The sequence below is a fragment of the Corvus cornix genome, chromosome 3 (genome assembly GCF_000738735.6).
Source record: "Corvus cornix cornix isolate S_Up_H32 chromosome 3, ASM73873v5, whole genome shotgun sequence".
NCBI lineage: Eukaryota > Metazoa > Chordata > Aves > Passeriformes > Corvidae > Corvus > Corvus cornix.
Genome location: NC_047056.1, coordinates 21,149,949 through 21,164,959, shown reverse-complemented (window position 1 = coordinate 21,164,959; position 15,011 = coordinate 21,149,949). Strand labels below are relative to the sequence as shown.

At 37.7% G+C, this 15,011-nt stretch overlaps 1 protein-coding gene across 5 annotated transcripts in view; it reads left to right on the top strand.

Annotated features, from left to right (window-relative positions):
* The window catches only part of KCNK2 (potassium two pore domain channel subfamily K member 2), a 128,767-nt gene that overhangs the window by 89,198 nt on the left and 24,558 nt on the right, over positions 1-15,011 (top strand). For all 5 annotated transcript variants that reach the window (XM_010393593.4, XM_010393594.4, XM_010393595.4 and 2 more), the window contains 2 exons: positions 11,693-11,853; positions 14,232-14,418. In XM_010393593.4, the coding sequence (XP_010391895.1) occupies positions 11,693-11,853; positions 14,232-14,418 (348 nt within the window). The remainder of the gene's footprint in view (positions 1-11,692; positions 11,854-14,231; positions 14,419-15,011) is intronic.

Genomic DNA, 15,011 nt, shown 5'->3' with positions numbered 1-15,011 from the left:
TTGGGTGGGATATTTTTAAAACAGTCACTGTTTTCCCAGTTATACCAGTTGGGTTCTGTTCTGGTTGCTTCAGGAAAATGACAACCTGTAAGTAAAAGCAGCTGGAGTTGCAAAATGTTTTGAGTAATATCTTTCCATGCTAATTCCATTTAAATAAAATAGGAGACAATTTTGTTTTCATATTTGGGCACAAGCTAGTAAATCTAACTTCCTTATTCAAGCTGAATATAAAGTGAGTAATATTGGGAAGTATATATTGCATTGTTTTCTCTGTTTGCAATTGTTACCTAGACTTCTGCAAAACCAGCTGTTACTATTTGCCAAAAAAATTGAAGAAACTAATTTGCAGCATTTGACTTCTTAGAAACTCTTCAGGATATACATTCTTGCTTATGTTGGTATGATTTTCAGGATCATATAGTCCTAAATAAAAATGGAAATCCTTGGGGGGGGAAGATTACATCTGACTTTTTTTCTGACAAGTAGTATTTTCTGTGTGAAAGTACTAAATGCATTTAAAGAAAATGAGTGCAGACTTCTTTCTCTATATAGGATTTTTTCCTGAAATGTAGCCTGGGGAATTTTAAATTCTGTACATTTTCTTTTCTAAATGGACCTAATATGAAATTCACAGCAGCTAAAATGTTGATGAACTTTCCCTATAATTAAGGATGAGCCTGAGCTACTATTTGCTTATTCTGGTAGTAATGGAGTAGTAGTGACCCTCAGTGGGGCTAATTGGCAGATGTTATTTTCTGCAATGCATTTCAGAATGTGATAATAACACTAGAAAATTTAATATCAATATATGCTATCTGCTGAAAATGCTATTAATAGTATTATTCTTCTTCTAGGAATATATATATATAAATATTACTGTTCTTACCTCCCTCTTTTAATTCACCTTAAAAGGCTGAATAAGAGCACGGGGTATGCTTTAATTAATATGTCTTCTCAGTGCAGGGACAGTTCTATTTAAAAGTCATTAAGACTTATTGTCCTTAGCTTGCATAACCGCTTTGCTCTCCATATCTCTGCATGCTTACCTGTTTTAAGGAAAGAGAAACAATATTATTATATATTCAGGAAAAGTTTTACTTGTCTTTCAGTTCAAAGAGATATTGTGCTTTTGATGAAAAGGGAACTGTGGCTTTCAGAACATATACTGACACTTAAGGAGAGACAGGAAAAAGTAAACGGAGGCTTTTGTGATTTAAACTTGGCAAAGCTATTCCTTCTAAGTAGGAACCAGATCAAACCTTCATCCATTAAACTTAAAACTTTTGTATTGAATGACTCAATATGCACTCCTCAAAGACCATTCCCGTTCCTCTTCTGCCTTCATTTTACTGTTTGTCGGGGTAGTGCAATCCAGGGCTTCGTTTGCTTCTGGTACCTTGCCTGGGTCATCATTTGCTTTCATGGGGGCAGTCAGACTCTGCAGGGTGTGAAATGCCCTCAAGTACTTTAGATTTAAATAGGGCAGAAGGCTGATAATCTCCACTGGGATCTAAAGTTGGGGAAAATACCTGGGGGTTTTTTGGGAACACCAGGGAAGAGACAGATTGTATCTTACGGCTTCACAGCCATGAGGGTGAGAAGCATTAAATGTGTGAGCTGATGATCTGAGGTCAAATGCTCAAGTTGGTTTTCTTTTGCTTAATAAATATTTTTTTTATTCTAGGTTGGTGTGATTGGTCTGAGACCATATTTCACATCCGACTAGAGGAGGGTATATCCATATCCCACTGTCCAAGCAAGCCTCAGAGCTGTGTTTGTAGAGGGAGATGGCTCAGTCTACACTAACTTAGCTATTTGTATTCCAGGTCAGGGCTTTGGAGGGTAGGAAAAGAAGTGAAATAATGCTTGGAAGTATTGATATGTGTAACTAATTTTTATATATTTTTTGTTATAGTGTTTCTTTTCCCTGTGAGCTGAAATACAAGATTATATAAATATAAGATCTTTAGCTGAAAGACTTATTCTCTCATGAAGCATTCTATCCCAGTTTGAATTACTTTCATATGTGCAGGTGAGGTGATTAGAGGCTTCTAAAAGATTCCATTTGCTTTGTAAAAGAAAAATCATAGCCTAAATACTTAAAAAAAGGTGTGAAGGAAATAATTGCTCACAATTTTGCTACGTGCTGAAATTCCTCTCTACTATAAATCATACTGGCTTTTTTTTAAAAGCAGGCTGGGAATATAAAAAAAATGCATCAGTGCACTAAAAGCAAAAAATTTGGAATTTATTTTGCACTGCCTGACAATAATAATTTTAATGGTTTTACAGCATGCACAGAGATAATTTTATTTTCAATTAGTGCTCTGTTAGGAGCTTCTGTTTAGATTTACAGACTTTAGTAAGAAACTTCTTTTCTATAGACCCCTATCTTTAGACTGCTCTCTTTGCCAAAGAATGAAGTGAGAATGTCTAGAGTGATAGTTCACTAAGTGGCTTGGACAAAGGCATGGAGCAGGCATGGTAAGACCCTTCTCTCAATGAAGAAGGCATTGGTGGGATGCTGGTGAGCCACAGAGGGCTCATCTTCCACTGTCCTCTGAAGCACTCTCACTGCAGAGGGAAAACCCACATACCTACATAGTTTAAAGTCACTGAAAACTGTGGAAGCAGAAATTAATTCTTGTTCCTCAGAATATTTCTGCAGTCTTGTAATTGCACTTGCTTGAATTGCTTGGATAATGACATTTTATCAAAACCTTTTTGTTACATGGTGTGGAAATCTGTGAAGTTAAAGGGCTGGTGACAGAGTGATTTCTATCATGACAGTGTTGAAAAATCAGTTGAAAATGTGCTAAGAATTTCCTTTGACAAAGTATGTGCTTGTTCATCATTGCAGAGGTATGTGCTGAAAGAATGAGTATACTCATGCTCAGTCATTTAAGTGTTACCTAAACAGAGATCAATTTAAACCTTTTTAAAGTTAAACATGTTACTTGCTCTGCTGAATCAGGCACATAACACTTAAGTAGTTAGAAGTCAAGGGGGGAATTCAGCGGAAGCTATTTGTGCATGGTGGTTCATTTTTTTCTGTTTGTGAGAGTCTGTATTAGTCTTAATTCCAAAGATTACTGGAGGGGAAAAAGAGAATAACAAGAAATAGGAGACTACTTCACACTTTCATGCACTTGGTGAACCTCACTGCCAAAAAAATTAATTTTCTTTTTAAAGAAAATAACACTATGAATAAAAATCTTCAGAGCATTTTATTTTAGAAACTTGGTAGTATGCCTTCTTTTTTAACTGTAAAATTTTGTTTTATTATATGCTGGTAGGACTGCATAGAGAAGCATTTTTATTAGTAATAAAATACTCAGCTATTTCACATTATGTACAATATTATGTGTATGTATACATTTCCTCTTGATGACATATATTCTCTTTCTTCTTCCCACTTGTCTTGCAAAGATTAAGCAAGTGTGTATTTAAATATGTGCAAATGAGGAGTTTCTCTATCCTGGCAGTTTCCTTGCTGCCCATCTCCCCTGGACTCCTCTCTTTGCCAGGATTTCCCCGGATACATGGGCTGGGTATGTGTAGCTTACAAGGAAGAATAGATACAGGAAGAAAAAACTGATGAGGCAAAATAATAGTACTCTTAAACACTGACCTGAGGAAAGGCCTCTTAAAGTGAAACTGGTTGTGTGAAGAAAAGTTTAAAACCAGAAAGAGGATTGTAGCTTCCCTAACAGGTCAGGGTAGCTGCACTCATTTTGGCCACTTGTATCAGCTTGTCACAATCTGAGGTCCAGATCTGCTGAGCGCAGGATTATGGAATTTTCAGTTCTCGTTTTTAATCTGTGTCTTCACTGCTACCAAGTTGTGTTTATAGTTTGTTGCTCTAAGTCTGGCATAGCTTTAATTTGCGAGCGCTTTTGCCACATTTTATTTTTCATAGGGAAGACAGAAAGAGGTACAGGCAGTTTTCCACTCTGCAGGAAAGCATATGTATTGCTTTGCCCCTAGGATGGAGAGGCCTGCAAAAGCCTGTTTTACCCAGCACTGAGAATTGATTTATTTGTAAACAGAATGCAAACCTGTTTCTTCAATTACTTCTAGGGAACAAAAAGGAATGGTATTTAAAGAAATCCACCAAACTCCAGAAAACATTCTTTCAGATTTCCATTAAAGTTGCAGTATCAGGTTGTTTTTGTCAGTACATCTAAAATTCACCATTTTTATTTTTCTGTGGATCACCTGGAACCAAGTATTTTATCCACACATTGGTATATTGCTAATGAATTCTTTTGCAGAAGGAGTGTTGCTTTGTCATATTTGATATGTGCTTACACTTGATAAGAATATGTGGCTGGTAAAAGTTTCATGAAATGGTGAAATATTAACTTTTTACTTTAAAGTACATCATGTTTTTGCTAGCTGTGTTAGCCTGACATCTTGCTCCTGTGAAACAATTTCACTAAGAGGAAATAAGTGGGAGTTTTTGGGTTTTGGAGCTGATTCAACTTCGCTAGAATAAGAATTATAAGTAAAATTAATGCAAGCAATAACAACAACAAAAAGAAAATAATTGAAAAAAGCTCAGAAACCTTACTACCAATGAGATGTAGATACTTTTTACTGGGCGAAGTGACAGCTGAAAGAAATGCAGAATCTGTGCTGGGAGGCAGAGCCATCTGAGTAGATGTTTAATCTTCTAAGAGTATTTTAACAATCATTACCCAGTTCCTTTAGAAATTGCCTTAGCAACTCAGTGTGAGCTATTGAATACTGCCATATTCATACAGAGACCTTTCTTGGAATACTCTTTCACCTCTCCAGTACAGCACTTTGACTTGAAGGAAACTTACTTTCTATGAATATTTATAGCCTGTTCTTTTACAAGAAGTTTTATTGATTTGATTAGTGCTCCTACAGAACACAGATTAAAAGAAACCACTGAAAGGAGATCAACTTCTGTATTGTCAGTTCTTGAATATTGCACACTTTATTAATGTCAGTCTAGGCTTTCCTGTTATTATTCCTGGTTAGAAGAGAAGTATTGGTAATGTCTTTTTTTCAGGCTTGAGACAGAACTTAATAACCTTCTAAATAATCTATTTGCAGTTTTGTGACACAGAATTACGGGCTAGTGCTAAAAATCAGAATATTGTAGTTTGGAATCCAAAGAATACCAAACACTCAATAAACAGCAGTAATTTGTGACAACATGGATCCCAAATCACTGACTAAAACTGTGAGAATTGGCTTCTAGAAGCTGGAGTGGGTGAGTGAAGTGGTTGAGTCACCAACCCTGGAGGCATAAGATTGATGTGTAGATGTGGCACCTAGGGACACGGTTTAATGGTGGGCTTGGCAGTGTTAGGTCAATGGCTGGACTCAGTCTTTAACAGTCTTTCCCACCCTAAACAATTCTATGAAGAAATTATGCCAAACTTCTGTAGAGATTTTCAGTTTCGTAGCAGACCATGGTCTAAAACATCTCTGTTATTGCACAGGGTTCTTCCTTCAGCAGGACTCATGCAGGAATTTCTTAAATTTAAAAGCTAAATTATGTTCTGTATGTGCAATTGATGAATGAACTTGAAGGAAGAGCACTATCTGCATACTCATGCTGGGATCCACAGGCAACAGCTTGTGAGCAAGGGCTGTATCACATAGTATGTGCATGGGTGAAAGAATTCTTGTGTATATATAGCACAGAAACATTGTACTTTCAAAGCAAGAGTATTTGTATTCAATTCATTTAGGGATTTAGATTTTAAAGTAATCCTTGGAATTATTCAACCTTCAAATTCTCTTCCTTTATGTTCAGGAATGTGTGTGTGTGCACATGTGTTGGTCCTGACAGGAGAGGAGTCCAAAGAGTTTGTAAATATTGGCAACATCTGTGTCTGTGTACCTCTGTCTTGAGCAAGACTGACTGAGGGTGTTTAAGGGCTTCAGATGTCTAACTTCCACTAATTAAGGGTTAGTGTAATGCACAGTCCTCAGCCACTGATCTGGTGTGAGCTATGGACCTAAATAATATAGGGAATTCTGGACTTTCCTTCCCACTGTGCTTCAGTCACCTCCCTGTAAAAAAGGGAATAGGAGTTTTCTAGCTACTTTGAAATATTGGGAGGGATGTCACACGGAGAAGTGAAAAAGCCCTTGTACTATACAAAGCCATAAAACCTCATGGAATACGTGTTTGTAAATATGCAAATAAATAACACTGACATACACAAGCATGTCAAACTGGGAGTGTCGGACAGAGTTAAGAAAATGAAAGGAAAAGAGATCAGTTTAAAAATGTGGATTATTTTTTTCCACACGATGAACACAAACATGGAAGTTTTACTGCTTCTGCAGTGTGTGAAGGGATTTCCCCATAGTCAGTGTGAGTACAAACATTGCCTTTGTGTTTAATGATTATGTCTAGCCCATTATTTATGCTAAAAGGGATATCTTATTCATCTGTGATTAAGTGCATATCTCTGCTTTGGCACTGTTGGGCAGGGATGTATTTAATGCTAATCTCCTGAGCCCAAGCGGTGATCCAAAGGGAAAAAAGGATTTTATCTTCTAGAAATGAGCTACCTTTTATAATTTTTTCAGATAGCTCTCAGGGCCTGGAAAGAGCATCTTTTGATCCTTAAAATCAATTTGACATTCAGTATCAAAACACGTGTGCCCTTTGAAAAGGGTAATCATTGTAATTGAGCTGGGTAGTCAGGGTTGATGTGAACCCATGGCTACACCGCTTTCAGTGGCACACAGAGTTCGGTGGCTGAGGCCGAGGCTGTAGCAGCTGCTTCCCCTGGCTCCAGCCTCCTGGGAGTCAGCAGCCAGGATCTCTGCCTTTTTTCTCATTCTGTGAAATCTCAGTATCAACTTTTGTAATTCACTTTTATGTAATTAAGAGTGTGCCTGTTCACCAAATCATTTATCCCGCAGTGTTGTGCTGTTCCATCAATGGACTGCATAGCCAAACCTACTGCTGAGAGTAGTTTCTCATACCTCAAAATACATGACATTAATTTGGGAAAATTTTCACTTTTTTTTTTTTTTGTTATGTCATGAATGATGCCTTGTGTAACCTGAGTTTTATCAAAAACAGGGAGAAAGCATTTACTTGTATTTGAATTTACATTTCCTTGTATAGAATGAAAATGTTTCAGAACTTCCCCAGAACTTTCAATCCCACTTGAGGTATTTGAAATAAATGAATCATAGGTGGTGGCACTCTCTTCCAGTCAATTTAGCAAGTAAAATTTAGTCTTAGAATTCTCAAAAGCACCTATGAGCTCTCACATGAGAAATACTTTATTGATGCTAGATAGTTTCAGTAGATTCCTTGCTTTGTCTGGGAATTTTATGTAAAAAATATGCTCATTTGGAGTCTCTGTATTTCTAACTCCATTTGTAGATGTGTATCTACAAGAGTTTTCTGAAGATGTTGGTTAACTAGAAAGCAAAGGGATCTCTTTCTCTAGTTAAAATAGAAAAAAATTAAATTAGTTTTCAGTCTTCCATTTTATGAAGGTGTGAGTACAAAGATGCTTATCATCCAAACGAAAGTGTCGTGTCAATTGTATGAGAATTTATAGCACTTCAAGATTTTCTATATTTGCAATATAATGTATTGTTTGTCATGGGGGGGAAGACTCAACTGGGATTTGAAACTTCAGACATTGTTTTGCTCAAAAGTAGTAATATATAGTTATTAAAGTTACTAATATCTGCTTAACAGTGAGTCTGCTTCTCATGGGAAAGTTACAGATGCTTTAGTTCTCCCTGAAATATGTCAAAAAAGACAACGTGAAAGTAAGGAATCCTATAAAATATCATTTTGATTGGGGTTTTTTTGGGTTTTTTTCCCCCTTTTCATTTTGCATACCTCTGCTTCCACCTCTATTGCTGACCAAAGGGATTCAGATTCCCTTTGAATCTGATTTGAATCTCAGAGACTCTAAAGAGTGTGGAGTTGAAACCATGGAATTATTTTGTTGAGTGGAGCAATTACTTAAAATCTACTTACTATGGCCTTTTATTCTTAATTCACTCAGGGGTTACTGGAAGCTCCTTCTAAAAAGCATTTCTTGTCCACAGAAGGACAAGACAAAGGATTTGTCAGAGACAAGTCCTTTGTCCATTAAAGGAACACTAAGATTTTAGCAGGACGTGAAAGGGATTTGGTGAAATTAGGAGGCAAATCATCTTCCTTGTTGTGAAAGTGAAGTGAGGAGAGTGCATTGGGGAAGAATAGTCTGAAAAGGATACTGACAGTTTTTTGGATGAAATTTGATCCCATTTGGGAAGTTAAATTTTCTACTCTGTACTGTTCATGGCAGATAGCATTGGTTAAAATCTTTGAGGGAAGCTTTCCAATGAACTCATTAATTTCCTCAATCAAACCCAAGCACAGTGGTTGAAATGGGGAATAACCTGGTTCTAGGAACTTCCCCCTCAGTAGAAACAGAGGAAGGGATGAGCTGCACAGGACTGAAAGTGTGAAGAATAAGCAAGGTACTGAGGCTGCCTGTGCAGTTGCAGTGTGCACATCCTGTTCCCATCCCATCCAGGCAAGCAGCTCCTAAGGCAGGGAAAAGGCAGCAGACCATGTTGTGATGTGGCTGATTCTGTGAGGTTTCTCTGTGGGCAAGGCAGTCCTAGCCAGACTTTATGCTGCCTCTTGAGTGGAAGGGGGAACTCAGAAGTGAAAACATGCCAGGGGAGCTACTGCACTGGGGCCAGATGTTCCTGCCCTCCACATGGAGGAGAGCAGGGATATGCAGCAGCATTCCTATGACCATGTTCTGTTCTCCCAGCACAGTGCCCAAAATGAAGGTTTCCTTGGTTTTTACCTAGCAACAGAATTCTTCTTTTTGTTTCTATTATAATTATTTAAAGGAAGAAATAATACTTTTCTGACACAAATCTCTTGGGAATTACATCAACCCTATGAAATATAAATACATTTCCTCTCCTGTTGAATAAATAATAGATTAGGTTTTCACTGGAGAAGCTGAGAGTAGGATTTAAGGACAACTTGTGTAACTCACAAAGTAGGCTGCAGTGTACAGCAGCAGACGGTTATAAAACATGACACAGTAGGAAATGCGATTTATGTGTGATGGAAACCCCTTGGTAGATCAGGTCACTAAAGTAGGTACCCTACCCATAGTTTGTATTGTGTTCAGTGAGCATCTGGACAGAAATAAACTTCTACATGGTGAAGTGTTGTTTTATCCAGTAATGTGTGAGATTTAATCATACAATTAATCACCCAATGCCTTTTCTGTTGTTTATGGAAGAAAAGCATTTGACAGTTTTTAGGATGAAAACCAAGAATTTGAGTGTAAAAGTGAAGTACCATGCTTCCTTCCAGGAAGACATAAGTCTGATTTAGGGAGAGTACCCAGAGCTGAGTGTGAACTTGGTGTCCTCATATCAATTAGCAGTAGATGAGGAGCATGCTGCAGAGCAACAGCCTCTCTAAGAGCTGTGGGATGCTCACAGAGTGCCTGCTTATTTTATGGGGCCAGGCAAGCATAACTGCCTGCTTGGCATGTGCTCCACTGGGCTGGTGTTTTGTCACCATTGTAAGACATCGCTTTTGCAGAGAAGTAAATAAAAAGTGATTGCCAAATCCCCTAGCATGAGTTTTCTAAATCTGGTGCATCCAGACCCCTGATTCTGAATTGCATTAAGACCTCCCAGGAATTATAACCTGGAACAATTCAAGCTTCTGTTGATGCATAAACAGGCATATTTATGGAAACAGATCAGCTTGGATCTGTTTGTCCCTTTTTGATTGGTGATGAGCTGATTTTATTTTAAGACATGACTCTTTACTCCTCGGTGCATGAAGGGACAGACAGAGTGAACTCAGTGGAGCTGAAATTTCCTGAATTGTAATTTTAGTCCTGACTCTGGTTTATGGAGAAGTATATTATGTTGGTCTAAAGTTGCTATGACTTTTTGCAGTTTTCTGACTCAGACTTTTTCATTATGCTAGTGCAGGGAACATTTACAAAGTTGTAGGGCTCTGCAACCTGTAGTTGATTTTGTTCCTTTTTTTTGTTTGACAGGGTATATTAGTCAGGATTTGGGGAAAACTTTAATATCAGCTGTCTTTTCCCTAACTGAATTCCATCAACCTTCCATTTGTTGTTTACATAATTGCAATCTGAAAACTGATATTAGAGCAAATGATCTAGGAGTAAAATATATTCCCAGTGGGATTTATTTTTATTTTAATGAATCATAGTATAGCTTGGGTTGGAAGGGACCTTAAAGACCATCCAGTTCTTACTTCCCTGCCATGGGCAAGGACCCCTTCCACTAGACCAGATTTCTCAGAGCCCCATCCAACTTGGCCTTGGACACTTCCAGGAATGGGGCATCCACCGCTTCTCTGAGCAACCCTGTTCCAAGTTAAGCGAGGGACAGCTTTGTCTTGTGTGTTCTGAAAGGAAAAAGTAGTTTTGGCAACAGAACTTTGGTGTAGCTCACCTACATGAAAGCAGAACCAAAAATTAGGATAACAGATTCCATAAAGAAAATCTGTATGTTAAACAAACATGCTCAGAATACTTAAATACAAATTCTGATAAATAGCTAAGATATACATTAAATGTGCTCTATATTGTAGGAATTTAGTTATATTGTGAAAAAATATTAAGCTACTTTAAAAATAAAATGTTGGTTGTTCTCAGGAAAATTGGATTTTCTTAGAGGGATTTATGTGCATATGATGTTTTTCTTATGAAAAATTTAAGACACTAAGACAAATTTCTCAGTTACATGCTAAAACACTTTGCTTTTATTTGCAAGTTATTTTTCTAACAATAAAGGTAATGTTAAAATAAACTTTTGTTTAATTTCTAAAGATAAGCCTTTTTATGACAAGTTTTCCCTCTTGCCTCCTTTGAAGGGCATGTTGGTCTGTTAAAAAGTGAAAGAATGTCGGCAATTCTGGGGTGTTACAGCTACTGCTCCCTCAAAACATTAGTGATCCTTTGGAGGGGAAAATCTCCTGAATTAAAACTCAGGACTTAAGCTCATGAAACTTGTCTGTAGGGTTCTGCCTATGTGACCTTGTCCAAATCATTAAATACTGATCCTGGGAGATGTACTTGAGGGCATTCCACAGGTGCTGGGGCCTGTGCTCTTGGTATTTCTTTTTCTCTGTTCTAAGTGGACCAGCAGCAACTGAGCCATCAGAGGAATCTGGGGTGCTCTTTTACACAAGCCTGTGAAGACAAAATGATTTCCACTTTCAAAGGGACAGAGATGTGAACTGTTACTCTAAGCTTTGTTCAAAGGAACCAAAGCCTTTAATAATGAAAAATCTTTAATAAGGAAGAATTTTTATGGTAGAAATCCCTGTTTTGCTCATCCAGGTGGTTTGGGGTTTTTTAAGCTGCTTCACTTTGAAACTTGGCTCATCTGAAGGAAAATTGTGCGTTGTTTACAGGTGCTGCAGCCAGTGACAGACACTGGCAGGCTAAGGAATAGATTGCTATTCACTACATGTAATAGATGGTAAGAGTAGCTCAGGGAGGATGGTATGACCTACATTTTCATTTAATTTCTCACAATGTTTGCTGTGTCATATGTTTAACCTGGTTAGCCTGTTTTTAACTGTTCTGTTCCTGCAGTTCTTTTAAAATTTATAATGTATTGTGTATAACCTCTTAAACATCTCAAGTTGTTTGTAATTTAGGCTTTGGAAACATCTCTCCACGCACACAAGGTGGAAAGATATTCTGTATCATCTATGCCTTATTGGGAATTCCTCTGTTTGGTTTTCTGTTGGCTGGTGTTGGAGATCAACTAGGGACAATCTTTGGAAAAGGAATTGCCAAAGTAGAAGATACCTTTGTTGTGAGTATGCTGACTGCCTCATTTGGGTTTTCTTGCTGCTTGTTCTGAATTTCATAAGTGAAATGAAAAGCCTGAAAAACAGGGTATAGCTCGTTGCAATCAGATGTACAGGAAAAGGTAGGAAGGACTTGGCACTTGCTAATGAACACCTCTGGGAATTGGGTGAAGACATTCCCTATCATGATTATGGCTGGGATGAGGAATAAGATCCAAAGAATTTTATTTTTGCTCTGCCTTTTTTACTCGTAAGCTTGCTGTGATGCTTTCCCTTAAAGCATGTGATAAATGTATTCATTGAGATTTTTGAAGCAGTGAACGCTTAGTAACCAACTTTGTAGCTGCTTGCATCAGCACTGCAGGTGTTAGGACTGGTTTTCCACATCAAGCCCTACCCTTGCATGCAGGACACCTTTTCTATATAGAAAGGGTCTGACATGGCTTTATTTTTGATGCAAAGCAAACTGGGCCTGTGCTGAGTAGCCTTATGCAATAGGCAAACACAAACTTGAAAGCTTTTTAAGAAAAGGCATGCATTTTTGGCTTTGAAACATCAGTTCATGTCCAGACAAGGTGCTGGTGAATAACACAGATTTCCATTGAGATTTGTCTAAAAAAAGCAAGAACATTCCATAAGAACATTTTATATTTTCTGGGTTTTCATAACTGATTTTTTTTTCCTAAAATTAGAGAAGTTCTGAGATCAATTTGTGTTTCTCTTGCTCATAGAGAGAATGGTTTTCCTTTTTTTTTTGTAATGGGTGTATCCCTACAACAAGAATTCCCCAACATAAAAAGCAGTATCTTGCTGCCTTCCGACAATATCTGAATGAAAACACTGGTCTATATATTACAGCCTGGAACACTCCCTAATTCTGTTTATTAGTTTGCCTAAAGAACTGGGAGATGCAGATGGGTCAGAGCAGGGATTTTTATGTTCCCATAACACACGCTGTTACTCTGGTTTGGGTTACAAAACTTGACCTTGGTCATGCTGGCTGTAAACACAATCAGTTCCCACTGAATTAAAAACAAGAAAACGTCCATTCTGAACAATATTTTCAGTTGATTTCTGTGAAAGTTTCTTGTATAATTCCTTCTTTTAGGTTGAACCAACATGCATTGAGTGGATGGAAAATGTCACATTCGCTGGGCACGCAAAATGGGACTTTGCAGGGGTCTGTTCTAGCTTTAGTACAGTTTAGAAAAAATGTTCATACACAACAGCTAAATGACATGATTCATTAAATCTGCAGTTGGTCTCAAGCTGGGGAGAGAACTAAAACTTGGAGGATCAAAATGATTTTAAAATTTTTGAAAAGCAGTCTGACTAGACAGGATTAAATTCAAGCAGGACAAATCCAAAGTAATATACGATGGAATAATAAAATATGCAGCCGCATGTCAGGAACCAGCTAAGTGCAATTTTATAGGAATGCTCTGTGGGCTCTAGAGGTTAGCATGCTAACATGGGTTAATGTCATACTGCCATGGAAAAGCATGCACTGTAGGTAAAACTGTAAACAGGCAAAGCATACGAAACGGTCATTCCATTCTACTTTGTGCTATTTTTTCATATCTACTTCTGAGTACAACACTTAATGAAACATGGGTTAGTTTGCTGGTGCCAAGGGATAGGAAGAAATATAGGGAAGGGAAGAAAAGGAAATAAATTTATTTGATTTAAAGAACATGTAACTAAAAGGGAACACCCGTGAAAGCTTGCTGGAAAGAGAAAATTAACAATTTCTTTGTCTTGGATACACACCTAAATAGTACACTTAAACTGAAGGAGTTGAGATATAGGTTAAGAATTAGGAAAATTATCTGATGACAAGAGTGTGGTCACAAGTAAAGTATTTGCAGTGGCTTAGGTGGGTTTTTGTCTTTGGGCAGGTTTGGAAAAGGGGATCTCTTACCTCCCTTCCAGCTCTGTTTTGTAGGATTTTGTTTAGCTGATTATTTGATTACAGAGGACTGTATGATTAAAATTCACCTTATTTATTCGGTTATTTGTGGATGTACAAAATTAGAGAAATTGCAGGTGCATGCACTACTTGCAACTCACTTGAATATCTAGACAGCCCTCAAAACTTTCACATCATCAGCTGTTAATATTAGTGAATGCTACACATGCTGCTCAGCCATGAGGAGTCCAGCCCTGCTCTGCGTTTACTGCTGGCAAATGTTTCCTAGGATAGTCATGTTTGCTTTGAAGCCCATTTCAGAATAAAATCCTGCTTGAATTTTTCTGTTTGTTTGAGAATTATAATGCACTGCTCTCTAGAGCTGTGTAGTGCACACTGGGGGTGATGGGTGCTGATGTGCACGGTGCAGTTTTATTAACAATGGGTTTCCTGTCTTTCCCCTTCCCTTTCCAGAAATGGAATGTGAGTCAGACAAAGATTCGCATCATTTCAACAATAATATTCATACTGTTTGGCTGCGTGCTGTTTGTTGCTCTTCCTGCAGTTATATTCAAGCACATAGAAGGCTGGAACACACTCGATGCAATCTACTTTGTGGTGATCACTTTAACTACCATTGGATTTGGTGACTATGTTGCAGGTAAGATTTTTTTCATAACTCTTTATCTTATAATGATTGGTACAGTGGTATTTATTCTGCATCTTTTCTTATTTTTGAGACAGATGTATCTCTCTTGTGGTGCCTCTCTCCCAGTTTTATCCTTCATCATTCATGTGATGGGGCCTGTCCTCCTTTTGGTTAATGTGACAGTGTGGAGACAGGAGCTGGGACAGTGAAATTCCTGATGCATGTCTCTACTTACTGTTTTTTCTCTTCTTATACTATTAAAAATTAAGTAGAATATAAATTAGGTAGGGGGTTTGTTTTATTTTTCTTACAGGTTATGAAGGGCAAACACTAATAGAGCATTTTAATCTGAATATATCTTTTCAGCTGGACTTGTTTAAAATACCTCGCCCTGTGAAGTTATATAACATAAGTTTTGTGTGCGTCCCTTGCTTTCAAAATATTTCAGAATTCTCTTTCTGGCATTGAAATACCTGATTTCTGTAGGATCTGCTGCATCCCACTTCTATGATTCTTGGTTGTCAGTACACGTTTGCCCATGTGTTTTTTGTAACGTCAGGAGAAGTTTTAGCACAACCTGTAGCTAACATGTCCAATTTCTATGG